This window comes from Anopheles cruzii, chromosome 3 (assembly GCF_943734635.1).
Source record: "Anopheles cruzii chromosome 3, idAnoCruzAS_RS32_06, whole genome shotgun sequence".
Lineage (NCBI taxonomy): Eukaryota > Metazoa > Arthropoda > Insecta > Diptera > Culicidae > Anopheles > Anopheles cruzii.
In genome coordinates, this window is record NC_069145.1 from 84,709,843 (window position 1) to 84,737,317 (window position 27,475).

At 52.7% G+C, this 27,475-nt stretch overlaps 1 protein-coding gene across 1 annotated transcript in view; it reads right to left on the minus strand.

Moving 5' to 3' along the window:
- LOC128271179 (protein Shroom) overlaps positions 1-27,475 on the minus strand; it is a 120,013-nt gene that overhangs the window by 87,681 nt on the left and 4,857 nt on the right. The window contains exon 2 of the mRNA XM_053008621.1: positions 8,617-8,978. Within this exon, the coding sequence (XP_052864581.1) occupies positions 8,617-8,978 (362 nt within the window). The remainder of the gene's footprint in view (positions 1-8,616; positions 8,979-27,475) is intronic.

Genomic DNA, 27,475 nt, shown 5'->3' on the forward strand with positions numbered 1-27,475 from the left:
ATGGCCACTAAATTCGATTACCGAGCCTCCGTGGGGTCTCCGAGCTTTTCCACACGGCGCGGCTGAGCATCGATTTTCGCCTCACTTTCGGTTTTCGTCTCGATCGAGAGGAAAATTCCACAAAATGTCCCGACCGTGTCAAAGACATTAACATTCCGCGCGAGACGCTCCGAACCGAACAGGACACCGGTCCTGACGATCCGTGCGCCCCGAGCGACTCGTCAACTGGAGCGCTCCCTGGCGAATATGGCGCCGATCTACACAAATCGTGCCCGGGGAGAGGAGGTCGGGTACAATAAAATCGGAAACTCGTTACCGTGGCCTGGCACCCGAGGGGGTTCTCCGGGTGCACTATGGACACGAAACGGCGGGCCAACGGTACGCCATTACCAGAGCGCGCACCGTTGTGTTCAATACCGATCTCAATTGTTCCGATCGGAAAATCGATTTGACGGAATGGGCCAACATTCTGGGGCCTTGCGGAAAACTTTCACTTTCCACGGCCGGGCATTAGTGGTTCGTCGTGTCAGAGGGTACGAGGAGAGGTCCTTCGGCGCAGGTCATTTGTTCCATCTTTGTGCGCTTATCGAAGATGGAGTTGCCACTCTTGTCGCCGGTTCCGAGTTCAACATGCCCTCCAAAAGCACATGAGCAGGGCTAACTTCCCTTTGTGTGTGTGTGTGTGTGTGTGTGTGTGTGTGTGTGGAATGATTTCGTCAGTCAATATGCAAATACCCGGTTCGGTCAATCACTGGGTCCCGCGGCCGGACAGGCGGACACACAGAACACGCGGCGCACCCGGAAGCGCAGCCCGACGAAACGAAAGTCAAAGTCCAACAGCGTGCTGGAACCCCCGGGAGCTCGAGAACTTGGCACGGGCGGGTGGTGGTGGTGCATGAGCCACTGATCGTACGATATCGTTACGCGGAAACGCCGGACACGATATGCTGCACGATGTACATCCGATCGGACACGGCCCAGAGTACCGGGCCTGTCAGTCCGACGCCGCCGCCACCGCAGCAGCTGGCAGCCCAAAGATCATTAATTTGGCTGTCAGTTTGCAGATCGAGCGATCCTCGGGAGTGGGCTCCATGGCGGTTCCACCACCAACCGGCGGGCCGTGTAATCCGCGTGTCGGGTGTGTGTATGCAAAAATGGCACACGGGAAGGATCCGAAAAATGCGCCGCTGCGCCGCGGTGCACAACACACTCATTAAAAGTGATATTTTCAAAAGTCACAGTACCACAATTAACTGGCCACCGCACCCCACTTGCCGGAGAAAGGGAGCGTGCAGTGTGTACCGGCGAAAGGGAAAATAAGGGCAACCGGCAACCGGAGGTCGACACGCTCGGTACGGAACGGAATGTAGGCCAAACGCAGTTTGCCAAATGAAAATGACAGCAACAAGGGGCCAGTGGTGCGACCTCCCAATGGACGATGCTACGGGTACCGCCGGCCGCTGCCGACTGAATGATGAGTGTGGCCGGGCCGGGCCGGGGCCCGGTCGGGTTCGATCGGATTGACGCCGACGGCGGTAAACGTCTGCTGCCCCGGAGGCTCGGATGCGTTGGCAGGGGCGCGCATTCGACCGTTAATTACGCGCTCCCATCTGCGCACCGGTGCGGGGATCGGGGTACCTCCAACTCTGTTGGCGATCGGCCAACCATCTCGGCTTAGATTTAATGTACGCAAATGAACACGCGCGCGCGCCTAAACGAGTCGGAACGGCGAGGGAAAATGACACATAAACCCGGGCGGCTGGGTTCCGCAGCATTAGGTCAGTTCGACCACCCATGATCGATCGTTTGGCGGACAATTAGACGTCGAGACGACCAGACGACGTCACCCGCGGGGCGTTGGGGCCTACCGCTTTGGCCGACGCTGATGATCGCTTACTGCGGCAGCGAGCCCCGCAGCCGGAAAGGCCACCCAAATGACCCCAGCGCTGCTGCGTTTGTGGCCGCCACGGAGGATGGCTGTGACCTGGTCGCGACCGATTCGCGAGAAGGTGTCGATAAATCACACGTCGCGTGACAGAGCACTGATGGAAGAAGAATTGGTGCGCCCAACCGATGGATCACTGTCACGCGGACGCCGTGTGACCTATCTGCCGTCGCCGCCGCCGTCGGGAAGTAACAATGTGTTTGAGGTGGTGTTACTTGAAACATGACCAATCATTTCTATTCGTACCGTTTGTTGTGTGCCATTGCTAATGAGTGGCGCTTCCATACAAATAGTCAAGCACTGCATAAGGATAATCGTTACAATCGTTGTTTCGATGTTTTGTAACTCGAAAAGGAGGTCTTTAGGCTTTCAAGGCTAAGTTCACTTTTCCTCTCTGAGCGACTTCTAATAAGGGGCTTCTCCTTGAGTCCATGCTGTCAGGACTGCCAACATCTTAACCTAGATATAGGGTGATTCATCTTGTGTTCGGATTCCGAAGATAGGGCACAAAATGGGACGATTATGGCTGTCGCTGTATGTGACGTAGCACCGTTCTGTTGAAACCTAATGTCGTTCAAGTTTTCAACTTCAATTTCGCCGAAGAACCAATCAGCCAACATTTCGGCTCCTGCATCATGGATGCGGCTGCGGCTCCAAACACTAGATGGATCGATCAAATCGTAGCACGTACTAAGGCGTACTAAGTGCTATCTGTTGCTTCATAATTGGAAGTTAATGTTTGCAAACTTCTTCTTCTTCTTCTTCTTCTTTTGGCGCTACAACCGCTGAGCAGTCTTGGCCTGGCACCAGAGACAATGTTAATCTCTGATGCTCTTCTGTAACATTTAATTTTTACGGACGGGATTGTTAGCCCCGTGCCAACCCCCCTGTCACGCCGGTATCGGGAATCGAAACCATGGCCGGTTGGGTGACAACCGATCCCGGGATTCGAACCACGGCCAGCTGCGCTGACAGCGAAGAGCGTTACCGACTGCTCTATCAGCGGGGTTTGTTTGTTTGCAAACTAATATATTGATAAATGGTGCGAATCCATTATGGAAGGAAGAATCCACGATCCGCGAATCCACAGGAAGACAAATTTATCATTTACTTAATACACCTTTAACATATTTTATTATCGGTGGTGATCTTCATCTACTTTCGAAGAGTCCTTAATTCGTTTTATGTTCATCACACTGACGTACGTACAGGAAACAGTAAATATGTTGATTCCAATGAATAAAACTTCCTTTTTACTTCCAAAATTCAACTTTAGACGGAACGAAATTAGCTAGAGCCGGCTTTATTAGGATTTTTTTATAAAATAGTGAAAAATAAACTAAAATAACAATGCAACTTCTGAACTGTTCTGAACTACCATTCGACCTCAAATACTGTAGCCCAGAAGAAAATGGTTGAACCCGTGCCAGAACTCCAACGTTCGATGATTCCGTTCCGTGCACAACGAAACCAAAAACAATAAACATTTCCGCTTCCGATGTTCTTGGTCGTAATTGGGGAAAATGGTAGCCGGCGCACCGGGCCGCAGAGTGGCCACCGCATGATTACTTTTCCCAACCGCAGTGCAACCACTACGCACTCTAATGTGCGCCCTGTAGCTGCTTCCCCCTTGCGGCTACGGCTCTTCTAAGAAGAAGTTACCACGGCGAAAGAGGCTCGCCAGGCGATGCGAAGATAATTGCGCGCGTTCTACATACAACCCACGGTACGGGGTATCAAATTCGGCCCCGAAAACGAAGAACAAAATCCAATGCGCATACTTTGCGCATTCGGAGGGTTCTGCTTGGATCGATGATCGGCATCCCGAGGATCTCCCAGGTGGTGGAAAGTCTGGATTCGCCCATCTGACGATCTCCAGCCAAAGTCTAGCCCGTAGGTCCGTGACCCCTCCTGAGCGTCTCCTTAGTGACTGTAAGTGCCCGCCGTCAACGGAGAGGTCTCTTCAGGGCCAGAATCAATGGAGTTCGCACACGGCGATGACTGCTCCATTGCTATTCCGGTCCGATTCCGTCTTTGGCGGCGTGACCTATAGCGGTACCTCCGCCGTTAGGCGCAGTGGAGAGCGAAACATAAAAATGGCAAACGGTAAAAGCGACCCGAGGGGGGGCACGCAACCGCACACACACCCCGCTCGGACCATATCCCTGAGTAGCAGCGCCCGAAAGTCCGATTGGCAATGCGGAGCATACGCCGAGCATGTTGCCGATCTCGCGGCCAAGAAAAGATCTCTATCTTCCGCCGAGAGTGTGCCCCCTCACTATCCTTTCCCTCGGGCGTATGTTGGAGACCTCGAGTGACTAGCAAGAGGGCTTTGTGCGCACAGAAAACAAAAATGACAATCGAGTATTGTTTGATCAGCCACACACTTTAACCTTCTGGCTGGCACAAAGCGACCAAGCAAAGGTCAAATCTCTCCGAAGGAACGCACAGCACACACACACAGAGATTCACACACACTCCGAAGGCTCGAAGTGTCCACCCTTCTGTGGGTCGCGAGCATAACTCATCGCGCATCAGCATTAGAAGGGGCCCGTCCGGTGTTCTTCTCCGAGTGTGCAGCGTTCCGCGATGCGATCGATCGGCTCTAGATTTAGATCGAACGGCCGGGGGTCACAACACATCGCCGAGAAACGAGGGCTACGACACCCCACCCCACCCACCGGCGGCCAGCTTCCTAGTGCGCTTCCGTCGCTGCGGGAACCCGGACGGAACCGGGTCAGATTGCTATCGGCCGGAGCCGAGCTGCGGCTTCAAAATCGTGACCCAATATCGTACAACAAAACCGTTCGCCGGATGTCGCGCTGAAGTGGAAAGTTCAGAGCGCGTTCTCTCGACGGGGCCCCCTCTTAATGGGCTTCGGGGTATTCTTCGGTTTGGGGCGAAAGTTGGGCCTTCGAGGAACCCCCCGCACGTTATGGCCGCTGGAAGCCCGCTGCGTTTCTTCGCAGTGTGAAAACGAAATTCCTTCCCCGGCCCGGGCCCAGGGACCGCCTAGAGAGCCTTAGAAGCCCGGAGACGGCACGGAAAGTGAAAGGATGGAACCCGGGAGCGGATGTCGATCTTGACCCGGCCAAGACGCCACCTTTTTCTGGGAGCCGCACAGATAAAGCCGCACTTCATTAGCTGACCGCTCGTTAGAAGGGGGCTCCTCCGGTTGAAGGTTATCCGGCAGAATGCGCCATTTGAAATGTTTACCCAACCCAGCTGCGGCGCCGGGTGATCTTAATCAGAAGCACCACGATCGGGGGGAGTTGGCCAAATCACACTCAAACGGCGGAGACCAGATGGGGCTCTGCTCGGCGCTCGGTGAACTCATCGGAATCCTTCGACTTCATTAGGTCTATTATTGAGGTCGGTTTGCCGGGCGATGGGCGTAAGCCGCCAGTTAGCGCGGAGATCATTTTTTCCCCATTAATCACCTCCGATTCCAAAGAAGAAGAAAAAATGGTCCATAAAGACCGGCCAGCAGCCACCGGAATATGATGCGCGTTAATCATTGGGCCGCGTGTATTAAAAAAGCCCGCCGCGCCTACAGCTCAAAATTGGATTGGCAATAGAAGGCCTGAAGACCGCACCGAATCCGGCCACAATCGGTCTCGAGAGGAGGGCAGCCAATATGCTTCTGTAGCCGGCGGGCGATTAAACCCCCTTTTTTACCTTATGCTTTCTGACCGCCCCACGACATAGGCACGGACAACTTCTGGGCACCGCCGGAGCTTTTTAGTGGTTCACGCACGGCACGGCACGGCAGCAGCTGCCCTGAGGGTGATTTTCATAATCAAAATCAATTCCAATTGAAAGCAATATCGTCATCAGCGGCTTGATTGAGGCGAACTTGATTGGAAGCTCCCGGTCTGGAACCCCGTGATTCACACCCCGTGGCCGCGACGATATTTAATGCACGCACGATCAAACGGTTCTTGAAAGTAGCCGTATCGTTTCTCGTGCTAAGTGCACGGAGAAGCGATCGCCGACCGAGAGAACTTATGAGTGACGAGGTGTCTTTTGATGCTCCACAACTGGCGCGGCCTAGGTTTGCGCCGCTTGATCGAGATCGATCCATAACGGATCGGAAACCCATCGAATGTAGCCATCATTATATCATCAGAAAACGCGAATGCTTCATGCGTAACCGAAATTCCCGCCCCGAGGTTCCGAAGCCCTGGGGGTTGTATTTATTCTGCCCTTTTGCCGGTACGCTGATCAAACACGATCGATTAACGGCTGATCAACGGTCTCGGCAAGCCAGACGAAAACGAAACGAGAAAAATATTATATTGGATTCGATTCGTTCGCCCATCGTGTTTCGTCTTACACGAGGGGCCATCGCGTCCATTCCGGGGGCCCAATCCGGGCGGAATGGGGCCAGCCATTTTTGCCGATGCCGGTTTGTGTAATAGGCCGCTGTTCCCAGACGCCACGCCGGTGAACGTCAGGCTTTTTCGGGCGATCATTAGTGATGGTTTTCATACGCGGAGAGCCACCAGCCAGCCGACCGACGGCCATGCGGCCAGAATTGCACGCGGAAAACGCTCTTTCCCACACTACGGACAGAGAGAGAGAGACAGGGTGCCGTTTCGAGCCCAATTTTCACGCCCCGTCACCGGGGCAAATCCGGGCGGTGCCGGAATCGATTCGAAATCGCAGCATTTCCGCACCACGCCGAATGCGACAGCCTTGAGAAATGCGCCGCGAGCCGTAGATTCGTGCGCAGTGGATACATTTTATTCGACCCCACTCAGGGAGGGCACCCCAATGGACGCCAATCAATTAGAAAGAGCATTATGAAGCCATAAAGAGTGGGCCCCCGTATCGCACATACTGGCTTGGTCGAAATGAGATTGAGACGATGCAAAAACTAAATCAAATCACAATCCTTTGATGTCCATCATCCCCCGGCGCCTTGCAACACATCGGGCTTCTTCTGAAGCGCCGGGGCCAATTTTACGACCGGCCGCCCGTTTTGATCGATTCAGAAAAACCCTAGGTTTGTGTAATAATTATATGCATCTCCACCGTACACTGTGGTGCGTTTGGTAAAAAGCCCGAAAATGATTCGATCTGTGGCCGCTGCCAAGGGCCCCTTTCACGCTGCAGCAGGAAATAATTCACTTTTTTCTCCCTCTTCGTTTGTCTTGACGGACGGCGGAAAGGTTATGTGTACGGCGCACCACGATGGGGCCTTCTTGAGAAAGTCTAAACAGAAAAACAACCCCACGAATGGGGAAACTGTAATAATTAAGATCGCAAAATTATAGTTCGCCCCTCCAAACGTGGCCCGTGGGGGTGGAACGGTGCTTCGGGGTTATGTTTAGAGTGATGAAGATGCTGTTTTTATTTGCATGCCGCGCGATCTGCGTGAGGTGTGAAACGTGATCCGCGAAGGACAAGAAAAGCTTGAACCAGATGGAATTAGAAACGAACGGCGGGCGTGCGAACTTATCCAGCGTGATTAGTTATTATGTAGGCCCCAACATAATAATGCTAATAAAACTGGGACATCAAAGGCATTGTTTTTCTAGTAAATAGAAAGGGAAATATACAAAAGAAGTTTTACGATCGATCTGGCCAACCTTCCAATTATTAAGCAAAAGCTGGACTCAAAAACAAGTTCGTTATGTCCATGCCGTCGGTTAGAAGGTAGCGGACCCTGCGTATCAGCAGAAAACGAATAGAGTTTGTAAAAAATATCTTCCTTCAAGTTGAATCAGCAAGAAGTTCATCAGAAAATGATGATTACTTGCCAAGCTACTGTTGAATATTATCGCAAAAAAGGTATTTTAAGAGAATCGTTGAGTTTGACAGTGTGAAAGTTATAAAAGTAATCATCAAACCTTTGGCGAAATGAAAAGACCATTCCATTTTGTGAATTTGACTATTTCATCGAACTATTTTCTAACCTATTTTCATCGAACCCAACGCTGCGGTCCTAATTTGGGACAATTTTAACACGTTGTAACGCATTTCCGCATCGCTGTCATGGTCATGGGAGTTTGGAACCGAAGAAATCTTCCCAAACATCCGGACATGACGTGGCCGATTTGCATCCGCAAAGCCGATGGCCCAAATTTGAGCTGAATAAAACATTATTTAATGGGCCGCCCCCTGGGCCACCGGTTTACCTGGTGACGATCGTGTCCTTCAATCTAACTTCTCGCACCGGACCCCTGGACCCCAACCGAAGCCCTTCCGAGCTGTATCGCTAAGTGTTTTATCGTGTCTTCCGGAAATTAACGCACGATGACACCCCGCGCGGCCGGGACTTTCATCGACCGTGTCCCCCTCTATCTTTCTGCTGTCCCATGGTACGAAGGGCCGGAAGATTTTCGAGCTTACACTGATCGGTTTCGGTGACGTTTCCTCAACACTACTGTCCTCAAAACCTGATACGGCCGGCGACCGAAGGGGGGACTTGGCTACAAAAAGCCGGTTAGTTGGCCCTGACCGAGTGGTGATCGACGGTGATGCAGCTCACACTCGATCATGCGTTAAATTTATAGCCATCCTACTGACCCACACAGGCTCGTGGGCATAACCTATGTTTAGGCTTCTTGATTAGTGCTTGATCGTTGCAGCGTGCCGAACGAATCGGTGTGGCTGATGAGACATTTCCGACAACGACACCGATTAGCGGGGGATTTGCTGCTTACCGATCGAGGAATGGCGTCGAGCTTGAGTCAGAGCTCGAGACGTAGCTGTGGTAGCCCTCCGATTGTGCGTAGGACGATTGCTTCTGGTGGTGGTACATCGTCGTCTGCTCGTAGTACGACTGTCGGCTGTACTCTTCGAGCCCGGCCTGCGTCAGAATCTGGGTGTTGCCGGCGCCCGGCGTTGGCGTTTGACTTCCGTTCATCACCAGATGACCTTTCTGTTGGCCTGCACCGCCGGGGTGGTGATGCAGGCTGGGCCCACCAATGCCATTGCTGATCGCACCCGCCTTCACGTGCTGCAGGCCGTTGCCACTGCCGGCGATCCCATTGGCGCCGGCTCCATTATACCGGGCGTCCTGATCCTGTCCGGGAAGAGAGGAAACATAAAATCAATTAATTTCTCGCAGGATACCCCAAGCCCGGTACGTTCTTGTCGCGGCTGGCAGTTGATGACTTTCACTTAAGCACAGCTAGGGATCCGCTCCGCTTCTAGGTCTCTGGCCACCCCCCCGCGATTTCCATCCCCGATGCTAATGGTCTGTCATGTATCTGTCAGTATCGATTGATGTTACTCTGCGATGGCAATGCACACAGACACACAGCTCTCGGCAGATTTTCTCGACCGGCTCGATCCACGGGGGTTCAGTGCTAATTTTCTCACGAGCAACAACACGATCCCACCCCGAAGGAGGGAAAGCCACGCCGTGCCGAGCCGTGGAAAAAGCACACTTTCGTGGAACCCACTGCGAAGCGCCGAGCTTCGGGGCCCGGCGTGGCTTAGTGGGCAGCATGGCAGCATAAAAAACAACAACAAATTAGGCACCCAGAGTCCCCGCGCCGTGGGTCGCCGAAGGTCCGTGTGCGCCGTGCGCTCGGCTGCGCCAGTTGACAGAATTGACTCATCTTTCTGACGATAATTTTCAACTCTCGGCTCTGTCGATGGGTGTAGAAAGCAGCAGAGTGAGAAAAACGGAAACACAAATGGAGGAAAAAGTACCGCGCCAGACCGACGCGCTCCGGTGTTCCGGGAAAGTCGTGGTACAAAATTTGTGCAAAACGGCAAACAAATTATCTCATTACCACTCTATCGCAAAGCACGACTCGGGGCGATTATGCTCTGGCTCTGGCTGGCTGGCTCGGGCGAACGGCATGGCACGGCACGACACGGGACGTTCGACAAAATTGGCAGGGAAACGGCGACACTTTTCCACCATTTCCCACAGTTATTATTATGAACCATTTTTGCTATATTATTTCTGTTTTCTTTGTCTCGGACGAGCGGCGGTCGAGGCTGGAGAAAATACGGAACTCGAGCCCAGGTGATGTGTTGATTTTATTTCACTAATCTTGAATTACTTTCATCCATGTTATCCAAGGTACAGTAAGGTATTTCAATTAAAAAGACGAAACAATTTCCACTTTTAATTCCCCAAAAAAAAACCAATAAAGAGACAGAAAAAGTCAGTTCAATTGGAAATTGCTTTCAACCTTCACTTGACGTGTTCGATTGAGCATAACAGCAGTCATATCGTCTCAACGCATTTCACAAACCGACGACCCATAAATAGGACCCCGCCCTGGGTCGACTGCCAAATTTATCACCGTGAAGGTTCGTTGCCGGTGAGGTGAGAAGCGAGCTTAATGAGCGATCCCGCAGCCCGCAGTTCGGTCCGATTTCCCTCCGTCCGAACGGAAGGGATTACAACGAGATAAGCGGTACAAAAAACCAGGAACGAACGGAATGCCAACGGAATGCCCTTTAAAACAGCTTCCCCGTGGGCCCTTCGAATGCGTTTCACGAAGGGATGTCAAAGCGACAGGCGACGACAGGATCGCCCGTTGGCATGCCAGGGCTCGACCAGCCCCCCGATACACACACGCGCGCGCGAGGGACACTTATTCAATTTCTTGGTTCCCTTCCGTGATCGTGAAAGCTGAAAGCCGACACGGATCCGCGCGTGTGTAGGCGGATCGGTGTTCCGGTTCCAACGGATCGCGTGCGTGTGTGTGTGTGTGTGTGTATCGCTAAAAATTATTACCAACGATCGCGACACGCGTGATGCTACCGGAGGCCGGGCGAGAAAGATAGCCGCAATCGTAAATTGCGCGCTCCTTTAGCGCGCCCGAAACGAGAGCCTTCCTGATCCTTTGGCACGCCGTGGCGTGGCATGGCATGGCGTGAGATCGCGTGCAGGGACACTGTTTGCTCTATCAGGAAGTTAATTAATCTCTTGCCGTCTCCGCGGTGCGGGGTCATCCTCATACCAAACACCCTCCGGGGGGGGGACGGATGCCACACTCAGGAGAGGGTAGAAAGTGAAGATCGATTTCACGTACACGTCCGCGAGCTGTAGAATGACTACTTTTTTAATTAATTCGGCACCGGCGTGGGGGCGCGCGTGGGGGCCGGACCAAGACAGCAGCCGGCTAGAACCCGGGGACACGGGGATCCTGTTACCTATTTGCAATTTTAATTGCCACTATCTATCCTCTGCGCACCCGCGCACCAGCGGTGATGGCACCGGGCCGGCTCGGAGAGCATTTTGCATGATTTACATCTGCTGCGGCGTTCAGAAGGAGCGGGCTCACGGAACGAAAAATGTTGTCAGAATTTTCTACACCTTCTTTGCGCTACCGGTCTTACGTGCGACGATAATAAGCGACTGCGACTGAAACGCGCGCGGCCCTCGCCGCGGTCCGCGGTCATGGTCCTTGTCGGAGAAAGAAATGCAAGGGCGTCGTCTTGCGGTGGACCACGACACATCCTCCGGCCACCACGACACAGCACAGCCAGCGCTACTGTGTTCCGTTCCGTGCCCCAAGAAGGCCTCGGTTCCGTTCCGTTCCGTGTGTCGGGTTCGCTTTGAGTAGGCGGTGCCGTGTAAAAATCAAAAATACAAGCAAAACAAACATGTTTGCAATAAATTACAGCATGCGATGCGCCCGGCGTGCCGCACGGGGACCGCCGGAACCGGGACGAACCGGTACGAATCGGGAAAAAAGCTGGAGGATGCATCTTGAAGTGCGCATTCCCGGTTATGGCTTTGGGGCATAAGATCAAACAATTTAGTTACAAAGTTTCAACAAGTCGAAAAATGTTGCAAAAGGAACAGGAAAAGATTTAATCAACTTGGCGAGAAAAAAGGAGAACTAAGTAATTAAAATTAGACGACCTTCATCTGACCTTCAAATGAGAAATTTTTGGTCGAACAACACTTTGTTGAAGAATCTAATGTAAGAAAGGCATCGTTTATGGACAGAGAACACTATTTTTAGATCTTTCAATAATGTTTTACCTTTTTCGCATGTTTAAGGGCTTAAAATTGAAAATATTACATGTCATAAGTCGGGATTTTTCGGTGTTCCGGGATCCTTCCATTTCGCAAACTATTCGTGTCAAAAGCTTTACTTTCAGGGTAAACGTATCATATTTGGCCACATCCTTGAGAGCGAAACGACTTAACAGGTCCTCTGCAGATATCGAAACGTCGAAGCGCGCCGCTCGTGACGGCTTAAAGTGGCGGCTTACACAGCCAACAACAGCTTTGGTCACTGTCAGATTAAGGACCATATGGAACCCAACGTTCGAACGAGACCCTCACGCTTTGGGGCGCTCCCGGATGTTGAGCCCGTGCCCGTGTAAATTCCTAGTCCGCCAAGTGGCCCCGCAACAATAAAGTACTTGGCCGAAAGTTTACGATATTAAAAAAAGGAACGAAAACGTCGCGACCCTCGCCAAGGAAGTTGCGAAGGTCTCCGCCAAAGTTGCAAAACAATTGGCCCTTGAAAGCCCCGGGATGCAATCGATTAGGAGCCGCGTGCCGTGCGTTGTAAATCAATTTTTCAATCATACCCAACTTTTGCTGGCCAAAGGGGGCGAAAATTTACGGCCCTTGCGAGTGTGCGAAAAGAAAACAACCCTTACAGCAACAATTATGATTACGAACATCCCCGAGACCCGGCGCAGCGAAGCAAGAGCGACGATGCCGTAACGCGGCACGGGGCCATCATCGATCGGAACGGGACGGCTGGTCAAGAAATGAGAAAGTACTTGTCCGGCCGGTAATCTCCGTCGATCCGTTTCGATTAGTGAGAACGAAGAAACCCCCTCGCTTTTCTCGAAAACCTCCGGTCGTCGGAAACCGGTTACGCCGGAGCCATCCGTCCGGACAATCCGGCCAATCGATACCCGGGGGCCCGGAGCCCGGGTGCATCGATCATCGCTTAACGCGCTTTTCTCCGGATGCTGTCGCACATGTGTCGATGCGGTTTAGCTTCTTGTTGCCCGCGTCCATCTCTCTCTGCCCTTGGTGTGTTACCACCAACGGTGCGTCTACGTGTGGCCAGCCGTGAGGAAAAAGGAGGACAAAATTTGTTTGTCCGCCACGCGAATCCATCAATAGTACACCTGTGTGCGAGTCCGTGGGTTCGGACTCCAGCGCCACGGGCTGACGGGTTTTGCTTCTCGGATCAAGCTGACAAATTGATGTCTTCCCGGGTGTGCTCAGCCTCGGGACCGTCTAATCGTGGAGCCGTGTGGATTGACATATTGGACATGTTAAGCAAATGTCTTCCTAAGCCGGCCGGCTCAATGTCTTCTGGCTTCTGGTTCTACTCGCCCCACTAATGGGGCTGTAAGAAGTAACAAATAGGCTTAGAACCCTCCGAGAGGAACATAGAACATTCCAACGGTGCCGCGAAGAATTGCGTAGTTTTAATGGGTATTCAAAGCCAGCACTCCACCAAATGGAACTGAAAAGGAAGCTTACACCAATTACGAAAAGAGCCGTCTAAATACACTGCATGTGTGTGTGTTCGTGTGGATTAACTCGGCCACAAACGCCCCGAGTAGTGGACGCCCCGATTACGGCCAACGGTGTTACTCAACGGATCGGAATGTCTAAAGCCGGCGCCCCGTCGCAACCGTATGGGCTGGATGTGCGGCAGCCACATAACACACTCCAGTGACCGGGGACCTGCCCGTCCGGGCGCCCAAGGACCAGACATCCACTGACCACGACCACAGTTACGTTACGGACGTGTGTGGAATGCCACCACGCGTCGGAGCCGTGGAACGGCTGTGACGAATATCGATCGGAGGCGGGCTTCACAGGCTGGACAGCTGGACCAAAGTGGACATGGGGGTGCAGTTATTAGATGGCCGGCACCAGAAGGCGCTACGGCGCCCGATATATTCTGTTCCCCGTCGCTGAGACACTGACCAAGGAGCGAGATCTACAGCCACAGCAGAAGGTGACCACGGAACACTTAATAAATTTGATTGGATCACCGTTTGGCGCACGGTCGGTGGTTGAAGCGAAACCCGATGCACTCAAATTAGCTCCGCAAACGCGTGATTCTCGGACATTCCCGCTGCTCCTTCGCTGTCACGCAGTGTGACACGTAGAAGATCGGACTGGGGGGAATCCGTGGACTTTGGGATCGTGATTTGTGTGCTTAAAATGTACATTTTAATGAGAAAGATAATATAAAAATACTCATCATCGGTTGGCGAAATGGTCACCGAATGAATCCGAAAAAGTTCTTAAAATTAATCTAAAAGTTCTGCTATCTGGACACTTTTTAGGTGATAAACTGTAACTTTTTAATAAGTTCTTTAAAAAAATAGTTTGTATAAAGTAAAACGAAAGGTTTTAGCGAAGAGAAGCAAAGTTGAACCCCATACATGGTTAAGTTATAATGCAAATTATATTGAGAAACAAATAAAATATCGATACGACTACAATTCACAATTTTTATGAGAACTGCGGAGGTGGACAGTCTATTACACTCCGCCTGCACCGATCCTCCACCACCAACGCCGCCAGGCGAACGTCGAACACTTTCTGGCCGGATAAGCCCGAAAATGGAGTCCTTTTTTTGCCTTTGCTCTCAAATGCTAAATTATCACCGAAATCGGTGTCAAGTTTATTCGGGCAATTCGGCGGAGGCTAAAGAGCTTCGGACGGACTCGGACTCTGCGTGATGCGGGGCCTCCCCCCGCGCACTCGCACTCGACCGGTAATCCGATGAAAGGTCAATTTAGTTAATCTGTTTTGTGACACACACGAAACCAAAATATCGGTACCGCGTAAACACGACACGCACGACCCTCGCGGCGGCGACGGACACCCACGGACGGCCCTCGGCCCCGGACACACACCCGGACAGAGCAGCAACAAAGCGCGAACCGGTCGATCATTTCTTGCGACCGCGGCAACGAGCGCGACAACAAATTGACAACACACAAATTTGTGAGGTGTTTCTGATGGAATTCTCTTGTTCCTTTGACACACATCGCGTCTCCGGCCCGGTGCCCACCTTTTTTCGGCGACCGCGGGACCGCGAGCGGGCGTGCTTGCCCCCCTTGGCTTTTGACAGACGGGGAACACACGGAGCGCGACAACCCAACTTCTTGCGCGCGGCGGCGGCGGCGACGAAACAAATTAAATTATGCAACTCTCACTGGGCGTGCGCGTGACTTTCGGTGTAACGGACAGTAACCGACCGAGACACTAAACAGACGGTCGGATGTGGTGTCTCTGTGGAAAAAGCACAAACACACTCCAGCACTGGTCGTGTGCTGACGTCGGAACTACGCGTCTTATGGCCACCCCACAGCTCTAGACAGGTGGCCAAGATCGATAAAATGGATTTCGATTCGGTGCTGTGCTCGGCTTAACGACCTTGCGGTTGCTGTTGCTTGAGACCCAACGGAAGGGAATCGATCGCGGACCCAAAACCCAACTAGACAGTGGACTGTTACACCAAAATGTGAGCTGAAATGGAAGGTCCTCTGGCGGTGGAAGGTGTTAATGAAATATTGATCTCCGGAGCGGAACGGAACTCCACTCACGACACACAAACCGTTTGGTGGAAGGATTTGCTGTTTTGAAGGACTCCATCAAAGGGACTGTAGACCCAGGAAATAATTGAAAAGCATTCCCTCGAGCCTAGGTGCTAACTAACACAGCAAAGTGCTTCCGTCAGGGGCTACAACAAGTGGCCGCCCGTAACGAAGGCGCCAACTGAGAGACTTGCACGCTGAACTATCGAATGCTTAACCGATACACTGGGCTCACTTAGGCCGGGTTACAATGTTGGTCGATCCACCGAAGCTTACTGCCCGGTGCTTGAGGTGGGTTTCCCCGAAGGCAGGATCATATTTTTGAGCTAACAAATCGCTACAAGCAAAGCTCGCCACAATCGAACACGCAACCGCCGGGTTCGGACACCGGAGCTCCGGTACTTCCGGATTCGCTCCGCGGCGTCCGCGTCTTATCGTGTGCCCCGCCGTCGGTGGTGCATTAAATCGTGTCGCTCGATCACCATCATGGTCCTTGGCGAAAGTAAAACGCTTCCAAATGGCTGCTGCTGCTGCTGCTATGCCACCCGTTTTGCATTCCGGCCCGATCTGGGCCATGTGGCGCGCGGGAGGATTTCAGCCGGCGTCCTTGCCATGCCATGTGCCGGCGCAATCAATCGACTCGAGGGGAGGAATGTTACCGTGTAAAGACCACCGACACCCCACGCAGAAGAGAAAGGGCCATCGTCCCATCGTCGGTCTGTGACTAAGGAGAGTGTCTTTCGGAGTGGATAAGACTCTGGATCAGAAGATCAAGATCCACGTATCGAGAACCGAGCCGCGCTCTGTCCCCCTGATGCCTTCACAGGTGCTGTCCCCAATCGTTTGATGCCGACTGTTCCTTCCCAGAACAACGCAATACACACTCAATCCCGACGGCAACTTGGCCAGGCAACGTTGGGAATGTTCGTTCCCGAAGTAATCGATGTCCTACCCGGGTTGGAACTACATTTCTCACAGCATCACGCCGCGTCTGTACGCCCATGTCGCGCCCGCGCCCGCAGATAACGGCCGTCTCCTGCTCCACAACCCAAGTAGGCGTCGGTGCCGATGGGTGTCAACAGCAAAAGGAGGGAATCTTCCTGCTTTCCACGCAAACCGACCCGTCCCTGCTGGTGGTTTCTTATTTTGGCCGCCGTTACAAGTAACGAGGTGAGCGTCTCCGGTGACGCCTGCGGACCACGCACACATTCAGCTCACCAGACTTGGCCTCGCTTTATTAGCCCGACAAAGTAACGGTGTGCCGGTTGATGATGATGACGGTGGTGGTGGTGGCCTTCCCTCGAGGGATGGTTCTAACGGAGTGGCACAACGTTGCAGAAATTTTACACAACACTTGCGACCCACAATCAGGGACCTGAGCAAGAGATACAGTTAAATCGCAATACTATTTTCCGGCACAAAAGTCAACATGGTCTAAACTCTTCAAAAATAAGTTGTAAATAAAATTTACTATTTTTTCGACATAAAATGATTTGAATGATCTTGAAAAAAGGTAATATTGCCAAAAAAGCGTAATAAGGAGGACCAAATTGACAACTAGAGCCATCTGTTTAAACAATCCGGTTTCCGACTTTTGTGCCTACTCGCGACCTACTAATCATCAATTCGAAGCCAAAGAGGCACACGGTAACAAATTAGTCTTGCGAGAAACTACCTTTTACCGTTTTTTTTAATTTATTTGGAGTTGTCGGTATCGTTTGTTTCTGCTACGTGAACGGCGCCGAACGGGTTACCGAATTGGTGAGTAAATCGTATGCTTCGCCCAATGGCAAATGGATCAAATTACTCGGAATCGATCCGGAAGGTTCCAAGCTAGAACAAATCACAATTTAATTAGCCCCACTCAGACGCCGTAAGGGCCGTAATTGTGAGGCCCAAGCACCGGCAAAACCCCGGGATCCAATTCCGGTTTATAGGGACTGGGCTGGGTTTCACTCGAATTTAGTGCGCGAAGCCTTACAGCGAAGAAAGGGGCACAGACCTTACATTTTTGCAGAAGGACCGGCCTCGGGATTAGGTTTAGGGACGCCCGTTAAGCCGACCAGTGGCCTCGTCGGTGAATGTGTCAACCGTTCTATTTAGCACCACGCGGAACTCGACATTCTCGACCTAAGCTAAACGACGTCCCGAGGATCAAACGGAGCACGCCCTGCAACCATCTCCGCGGGGCGCTACTTTGTGGCCCCCGGCCTCCAGTCCACGGATACGCGCGCATTCTTGAGCGCGGACGGACACCACACCGTTAATCTGTGCTCAGCGCGTCAACGCCACCATCGAGCCGATTTAATTCCTCGAGCGCTCTCGAGGCAGCTACGCGACGCGACAGATCAATCTTGCCTGGTTGGCGAGGCCGGGGACTGGGGCATGTGCCTGCTCTTCATACCCTGCGCCACCGAGAGCCCGAGTGACTCGAGTGACATTCGGTGTGTGATGGGCGGCCGTGATGAAATATTGCTGCCAACTTTAAACGCCGTGGACCCGTTAGCCGGCGAACGACGGGATGGGAATGTGTCGGTTATGTTCCAAGAAGTATGTGTGCTCGACGGCGCAGATTTCGCTTAGGCATCTCTTAGGCCGCCCCACATGACACATTGGCGTGGCGTGACGGAGAAAGAGGCGCGCACACTTTCTTGTCCCGTCGCGCGTCCGCGTCGCATCGCCGGGGGAACCGTGGTCCGGCCGCCCGTGATCGGTTCAATTAATCAATAAAAGGCAAGAATTTATATCATTTACAATTCAATAAAAATAAGTCAAACGGAAACGGGCGATGGATGGGCGGGAAGGGACCAGCCACACACACGCGGCCATCCATCCTACAGCCGGCCACGGCGGAAAACCGGTCTCCGAAGGTGAACAGGAGAGATATCAAGGGCACCCGGGACCGAAGATGAGCGTCGCCCGGGTGGGCGAATCCGAAGGAGGGCCGTGGGGGCCACACTCCGCCCTGTTTTTCCTCCCAGCACTATACCAGCCGGCAATAGTGCACCGCGTGCAGCATAACCTATAAATCATTGCTGGCCCCATCCGCCAGTGGAAAAGCGTGGTGCATGGGCTCGGCTCGGGATGCGTATTGTTTGCTTGCCGCCATCCGGAGCACCGCGGCACCGGCTAGCGGTGCTTGGTGCGGATCATTATCAATCGTGGACACGGCCCGATCGTAACACGGGAAGCCACGGCGGCGGCTGCGCTGGTATCGTCCCCGGCCCATCGCTCCCCATTCCTAATCGCCCAGCTAAACGCAGCTGTTAACCCGGCGGAAGGCTTCGCTCCGGCTTCGCGTGTAGCTTGCCCCGGGCACGCGATACAATTAAGCGATAATAAATTGAAAGCATCTTCGCGCGAGCCCCGGACGAGTCCCGTACGTCACCACACACACGCGGGCGATGATCCACCGAGGATCAGGGAGGCCTAAGGGGGCCGCACCATATCGGCTGCGTGCTGTCGGTGCTGGTGTCGATCCCGTTTTCTCCGTGATGATTGTGCACAACCTGCCTCGGGGGCCCGCGCGGCCCATCAATCTTGGGAAAGCGAGTACCGTTTTGTTCACCCGTCTTCCCGCCGTGTCCGCCTTCGTTTTTGTTTGGTTGCGATCCCTTGCGAACTTGTTTTCCTCCAGAGCTTTCTTTTCCGACCGACCCACGGCCCGGCCGCGAAGTTCCTTCTATTCGCCATAAGCCTCCTGCTGCGCGATCGGTGAGTGAAGATAGAAATTGTGCTGATTTTATTCTTTTCCTCTTCGGGCTCGGCTGGTTTCCGGTACCAGCCGCTGTCCGGTTTTCCACACGGGACCAGTTCTGCCCGGTGGCTCAAGGTCGCCCCGGTTCGCCCCACCGATAGAAAGCCCGTTCGGACGAACGAAAGACTCCAACGAGCGGACCGCACAAACAAGCGACGAACGTCTCGAACGGGCATTCTTTCGTCGCCGCCGCCACCGATCGACCGGATCCGTGGGGCCGCGGAACACAAAAAGTATTTCACGTTCTTTCTCCAGTCGCGTTTTTATTGTACCGTTATCGCGTCGCGTGCACTACGCACGCGAAACGAGCCGGTTGACGAACACATAGTCGTCCCGGGGGGAGCTCGGAATTAGTGCGGGCCTTGCGCTCTTGAGCGGACACTTTTCACGCAATGATGCTGCCAACCCACTTCTAATGATGCTCGCGCTCGCGCTGCTAATGGGTTGATTAGCTCCACCGAGGCGGTTACGGTACCGGTGAGCCATCGGGGCCGAGCAAATAAAATTAGCTAAATAATTTCGAACCGATGCCGGTGTTGTGACCTCGGCGCTCGGTCCCCATTATCGAACGGATTAACGCACGCACGCACGGAGCTGAATAAATTACGCACGTAAATTGTGTGGTGCACGGTCTTTAACGCGTTTAGCGGCGTCGTAAGTGGCCGAATCCGAAATGTCAAACACACACTCTTCGGTCAATCTCCAGTCAGGCCGCGGTTCAACGAGCTAATTATGGCACTTTGCTCACAACCGCAAGCTTATTAAAACCAACATGCTGTTCTCGGCCTCGGCCAGTTTCGGTAGGCCAACGGGGTTGAAGCGCGTAATAAATAATGTCGATCATCGCCTGAGACCTTGCACACGGCATACTGGCATAAATCCAAAAATTGGGAAAACCAAAAGAAGGTCGGGTGCTCGTCTGCTGCAGTGACACGGGTTTCCCGGCCAATCGATCGTGCCCCACTGAGTGATCGTTTTGACGGCGAGAAACCGCGAAATAAACCTTTCGTTTTTGGCACTCGAGTTAGGGCTGGAGTGGCACCGTGCCCGGTGAGGAAAATGGTTGGCCGCAAAGACGAGTCGAAGGAATAAAGGCCACCGGCGGACCGGAAACACGATCGCGGGCCATTTTCACTTTTCGCACGGTACTTGACAGCGCGGGTTTGGCAACCTTTTTGGACTGAAAAGTGCACGGAGAGCACGAGGAAAGGGAGCCTCACTAAACTGATCGATCGATTGTTTGGTGCGCCTTTTTGATAATTTTGACGTTTAATATGAATTTACTCCTCCCGACGTCGGGGCGCAGCAGGCAGGCCTTTCGATTTCGCGCGATCGCTTCCTAAAAAACGGTTTCTTTTGTTTCGTCGATCGATCCGAAGGCACGGCGCTCCCAGGTGGTGCGGCTTCCCTGATCTCACGCACTGCGGCCGCAGGGAAGGACTTGGCTCACGCGGCTAATCGAAAAACAACAAGCGCCACTAATCGATCATAATTTAATTAATGGCAGCGAAAGAAAACTTTAATTTTAGCCCAGCCCGATTTTCGGGTTTGGTGCCTTTTTTTCTGCACAGGGATTGGAAGGTTTTATCGTTTAACCGCAGACCCTGCGGGCGCTCGATAATGTGTTTATTTTGATAATTATCGTGCTTAGAAGAGCGAACGAAACCAATCCCCAAGCGCCCCAATCGATTAACTTGTTTCCGGTCACGAGAGACCCTCGATATGGCTCAATTGAAAAGTAAGACAAAATCGCCGGTTGCGCAACCCCGAACGTCATTATTGACTTTCGGTCAAAAGAGCGAAACACTAAATCTAAAACGTGCGCCGTGCGTGGAATCAATCCGCTCGAACTGTGACCGCACCATGTCGACACATCCCGCCGATAATAAGCCGCGCGACGGCGACGCGATCATTATCACGTTGCCAACTCGCCAACAAACGGTTGTTAAATCGCCCATCAAGCCGCCGGGTGATATCGTTTACCACCGCTTCGGTTGTCCTTCGAACGGCGGATTGGAGTCGCGGCCCGAAAATTGGGTATCCTAGCGTCATCGAAAATAATATCATAATATTTTATTAACTTTCACACAGCCACAGGCCGCGGTGGGCTGGCGAGGCTTAAATTTCCCGACCCGTCCAAGCGAAGGAAATGGTAATGCGTATAACGAGATACTAATAATTTTGTTCCTCTGTCAAAATATCGCCCCGCAGGCGCATCGATCGGCAATAAGTTAGCAGAAATTACGACTTACAAGAAGCCCGCTTACCGTGGCGGCCACCCCGTCTAGGTCTTCGGACTTAGGGTTTAGGATTACCCACGGTGCCGCCGCCGCCGCCGTCAACCCGTTGGCGCCGTTATATATCACCATCCCTCACGGCGACGGTGGCCTTTTGCTCGTGCGAGTAGTCGCGTGTCACAGACGAAGACGGCGGCGTTACGTGGCTTGGGGTTGGTCCTGGGCGTGTTCTCGGCCGCGGGTCGCGAGCTCATAATGAGCATAAATTGGACCGGGCGCAAAACACGGCGAACCGCAGCCCAGTTTCCGCCTACCACCACAGGGCCCTCGCGACTCTTTCTTCCCGTCCCGAACACAGTGGATTGCATAAGTGACACTTTCTTGCCCGAGCCCGAGCTTGACTCTCTTTTGCTGGGGCGACCCATTTCTGAGCGGGATCCCGAGCGTGCGATTCATCACACACCGTGCGCGATCACGCGAACCTCGGCGCATGCGAAGTTTGCGTGGGCCGACCGACGCCTTTATGCCAGATGTGCAGAGATTTATCTCGGCCAGAAAACACCAGCCAACCCGGGAGCCGGACAGCTTCGCTTCGGTCTCACCAATGAAGACCACAGCGCGTTCTTGTGGGTCGCATCCAGTGTCGGCCACTCGCAGTAGGTGTTCTTTGTCCCGTGCCCCAGAACCGAGCGCGGTGACAAAATGTCAACCAGCGGTGGCCCCCCGAGAAATGAGGTTATGTCGCGTCGCCACCGCCGCCAGAGTTTCCCAAACTCTAAGCACTTCGGTTCCCGAAACAGAAACTGCATTAAAATGGCAGCGTGTGTCTGTGTGTCACATGTGGCCATTTTTGGCCACGCCACGCCGTTGGCCCCCGTGTGCTCTTTAGAACCCCTCGATGATCGAACGTTCGTCGCCTGTTATGGGTCGATCTCGACCGTCGTAGATCTTACTTACACCGAGTGGTCCATCGACACGATCGCCGACGATCGCTAGGAGTCGCGATCTGATCGTCGGCGGGAGATTAGAATGATCGAGCGAGGTTTCCCCCGGGGGGGGGGGGGGACCAGACGGTGCGCTTACGGGATCCTGTCTGAGTGCTCCGCACGATCATCGGGTGACATTGCGTCATGCTGCAACACCCCCCAGCGGGGGGCGACAGCATGCAGAAAACTGCAGCCCAATCAGCACTTCTTGTGACCAGCACTGCGGTGGCGTTGGTTTGTCAGGTCAAAGAGCGAGCCATCTCAGCACCCGCAGCGCTCAAGCCAATGAATGCCAGGAGAGAAACAAGGCAGTCAACAGCGGCCCCCGCCATCAATTTGTACCTTTTCGGTCAATAATTGACCACAACGATGGCGGCCACATGGGGACCACCTGCCTGCCTGCCGGCCCGTTGGGTTGAAAAATCATAATAAAAACGCATTTTTATTGCATTTTAATAAAAATTTATTATCGCCCAGGGGGTGGCCCATGTCACAGCGAGCCGTTTGGTGTGGAAAAAATGACTCATGAACGATTCTCCTCTGGCGAATTGTTTATTCTTTATTGCACCGAAAACAGTCCAAACATCGCACTCCGAACGATCGCTTGTCACGGTTTAACCAGACCACAGAGCGAGATGGGGTCCCTGCTGTGTGAATCGCGGGCCACCATATGGTCACCTATTCCACTGGAACCGCCGGTGGACGTTAATCATTTCGGGCAAAAGTCGCAACAATTTTACAATCCATAAATACGAGTTTACGAGCCGTTTAAAGATCGCGCCGAGGTTGCGCCGCGTTGGCGTTCCCCGGTGCCCACCGGTCTTAACATTAGGCGGCCGAGCGGTCACCCTTTCCTGCACAATCTTGCCCAACCGAACCGGGGGGGGTGGACAAAAAAACACGAAGAGAGAGCCCAATTAGCTGCCCCCATTGCGAATCCTCATTGGCCGTCCTCAAAATTCAATCGTCTTAACTATCAACTGCCGGCGACTTGACGGCGAGTGCAGTACCCTTCGGCAGGCTCAGCTCGAGCCCGTTCTCCAGCCGCGGCACCTCAGCACGAAAGCCATTCACTACTCGGCCCCATTTGCTCCGCGTGCTGCACTTTCAGCCGGGCATTGGGAAACGCATTCAATTAACACTCCATCACGGGTGTCGTTCGGTGGCTCGAACCCGGTTAGCGTGGCCCGCACAGCAGGTTTAATTTAATTTTCCAACACGTCCACGTCAGACCGTCAGAACCGTCTGTGTGTGTGTGATGTTTAGTTAATGTGCAAACAAATTAGCTGGCCCGAAAACCAAACCATCGGCCAGCTGGCCAGTCAATCGAACCCAACCGCGCCCGTTCGGTTGCCATTTTGCTACTCCGATTTGGTCACGCAAAGGTCAGTGCTTTCCCAAACCGCGCGGTGGCGCTCCCCAACCCGAGGCCAGCAATCTGGCGCTGGCGCTAAAACAAAAGTTAGACGTTCCCCGTCGCCGGGGGAACGGGGTACGAGCATGATGCATTATGTTGCGCGGTGCCACATTTGGCGCTAAGACAAATCTGTCCGTTAAATGTTACGATGATGCGCGATGAGGGCGCCGTCACCTTAACCTTCCGTGGTGCAGGCTCGAAGATCGATGAGTTCATTAGAGGTGGTAACAGATTTTCAGCATTCATCAACAGCAACATTTCTGTGTTGGAAATTGGGAAAAAATTATTGTTTTCTAAACATGGCCGAGCATAAAACAGCCGCGCCAAACAATGAAAATACTGGGTTGTTCAATAAGTTTTGTGGTTCGATACCAGAGAGCGCTGTTGCGAGTCTAATCTTTTTTTATGCTGGCACACCCTTCATATGAACGTTCATTTCAATCTGTCAATAATTTTTTTTTTAAAGCCATTTAGTATCGATATGTCACAGTATTTTTTACAATGGAAAAAATCAAGTATCGTGCAAAGATTGAATTTTTATTGTTGGAAGGTTTAAAAGCAAAGGAGATTTATGAACGAATATTGAAAGTGTATAAGGACTCTTCACCTATAATTATGGGGTTAAAAGGGGGGTTTCTGAGTTAAAATGTGGTGGTAGTAGCAAAGAAAGTAGAAAACGCAAAATGGGTGCCGCATTTGCTAAAAATGGAACAACATTCCACGCCGCTCCAAATGGGCGTCCAACGCTCGATCGCTTATCGAGCTTCTGATTGAAGAAGCTTCTGGAAAGCGCGTTGCTCGTGGTAAAAAAAGGCGCGAAAAAGGTGGTAAAAAATGGAACAAAAGTAACAAAATTTCTCGCACGAAGATTTAATGCTTTCCGGACCCACGATAAGATGCGGCAGCAGCCATGTTTTATTCACAATTGCGGTCCGTTACCTACGCGCCTCCCGCGCGGTGGTGTGTCAACTTTCTCTGCCGCTTACGCAATGGAGCTCGACTCAGAAAACATTAATAATAGAAAGAAAAGCGCTTGCCGGTCCCACTCGCCGCCGCCGCCGCCGCGTTGGAGGATCATGCCAGTTTCTATGCCAAATCCGTAGCCCATTCCCAGGGCGGAAACAATGCACCGCGTGAAGGCGGATGCGAAAGAAAGGCCTCCGGGACGACCGGTGACAACTGTCACCCTTGCTGGCGACACAACAGACACGCGACTGCTGCATGCAACCGACCGACAGCATATCCGGCCCGGGGTTCGCTGCATTATCATCCCGAGTGTGTGTGTGGACACGCAACGCCATGCGGATTATCTATGCCCGTTGCTCGAAAGGAAGATGTAAATACCGTTTAATCGGTGGCAATAAGTCATTTCTGTTGCAGCGACAGCAGCAGCAGCAGCAGCGATCAAGATCGCGGACGATCGAAGCAAAAACCGCGTTGATTTTGCCGAACCACCGTCTGGAAGCTTAGCTGTGCCACAGACACACATCCGCTCGCACGCGATCGTGATCGTGGCTGGTCCCGTGCGCACGGCTGAGAAGGATTTCCGATCCCCAGCTGACACACCGGGACAGGCGTCAATTTCTAGCTGGCTACCCGCCAACCGACCCGGTGGCTTTTCACCGCTCCTGCTTCCTGGAGGACGCACGCCACCGCAACGGGTGACCAGCACCAAGTGCCAGCTCTCGTTTTCTATGTTTTAAATACGTTTTTCCCCTTTTTGCATATTGAACCCCGGCCGGAGCCCGCCGGAGAATAGTCTCTCGTCGGCCGCCCATCAAAGTCTGTTTCTGATTTTTTCTTTTGCTCCTCAATAACATCATGTTTCTTGTAGGTTTCCTTTTTTTATGTTGCTCAACTTCAAACGCTCAAAAGTCCACCCTTCGCTCGAGCGCCGCGGCTTACCCCGGGCCGAGAGCGCACCCGGCCCGGCCCGGTGCAAGTGCCCATTAAAATCACAGCTGGACGCGGGGAAATGCATAATCAAGAAAATGGAAAATCCACATTTACACGCTGCGGCCAGCCGCTCGGTCGGTCGGTCGAGACCACCCCCGACGACTCTGGGCGCCACCGAGGCCAAGCATGAGAGCACAGGAGAAAAAAATGCGTTATGTTGCGATGCTGATAACACCTGAACAACGCGCGCGCGCTAAGTAAGCGTCAGTGGCCCCGGTTGCACCTCGCCTGGCCAAGAAAATCCACAGGTGTCAGGTGAGTGTTGGGCAGAAACGGGGCAGCAATCGTGATGGTAAAATTGAAATGCAGACACATCGCGCGGTCTCGGTGGCAGCAGAGCATTCGAAAAGAGCGCCGGCCAACACGTCGGCCAACGTTCTGCGTAATTGATTCTCGCGTAAGTAGCATTCTGCAGGAAAGCGGCCTGGAGAGTGTGCATTAGATGATGCCTTTAATGCCTTTAATCTAGCAGAGCCTGAGTTCTCTCTCTCTCTCTCTGATGGAGAGGCCACATCAAGGTCCAGATCCAGATCCAGATGTTGAATTGCTCTGCCCGTTTCGCTTTGGATGCAAAATCTCCACACGGGAAGCAATGTTATTCGCGATCGCATCGTTGCAATGCTCACAGGACGCCGTTTTGCTGACGGATCCATATAATTCTCTTACTTTATGTGGCCCTAGCTTGGGCTAGTGCCCTTAGCAGCGAACTGGACGGTGCATGCAGATTACTTGCTTCGAGCGTTGCGTCCAGAACCGTTAATATTTTGAAGTAGCGTTTATTTCGATTAAATTGAAAAACAAACTCAAAGAAACACGCCGCATGTGAGGCAGACCGAAGTACGAAGCGAAGTGAGTTGAAAGGGTCCTAAAGCCGAGAGTTGGTCCAGTAGAACCATTCATGAGTGAGGCTTTCGATGAGGACTGTCATTTTGGTGACAGTCGCCAAGACTTTCTTAGCTTGTAAAACAAAGGACAGCTAACTGAATAAAGGCTCATGCTGAATGCTTAGCACAATTTCCACGTTTTATGTCGGTTTCTACACCACAACCTAGCCGTCGAAACTAAAAGTGTGGCCACCGTTTGTTGTTATGGTCGCGTATGTTAAACTAATTTTATTCCAAACACACGGGCGTGCGCGCGTGAAGAGCGAAGAAAACGGCATCCCAAATTTCTGAGGCGCCATAAGCCGAGCCAAGCATCATAATTTCACTTTCCAGGGCGGGCGTTACTAAGGTGGACGGACGAGCGGGACGTGAAGTAAAGTTTTCCATTTCATCTGCCCGTTTTTTCTTTATTTGCCCTGCCACAGAGGCAACTTTGCCGGCGCGATGCGCTGTTGGGCCACGCTAGCGACGACTCAACTACGATTTCTAATCGCCCCAATTTTATTCTGTTTTTTCTTTATCGTTCACTATCACTTTAAGCCACGCGGGGGGCGGGTGGCGAAGGCGAAAATCCTCCCACCCACCCACGGTGGGTCGGCGCTGAAAGGATGAAGTTTCTTTCTTTTCGGGGTCGTTTTTTTTTTACTTTTTGGTTCACTCCACTAATCTGGCCCCAAAAACTTTCTTCCCAATCGTGATCGGTTTCGGGGGGTGGCCGCCCCGTTTGACCGGATGAACTTTAAAACGGCGTGGAAGGTCAGCGAGCGCTCGCGAG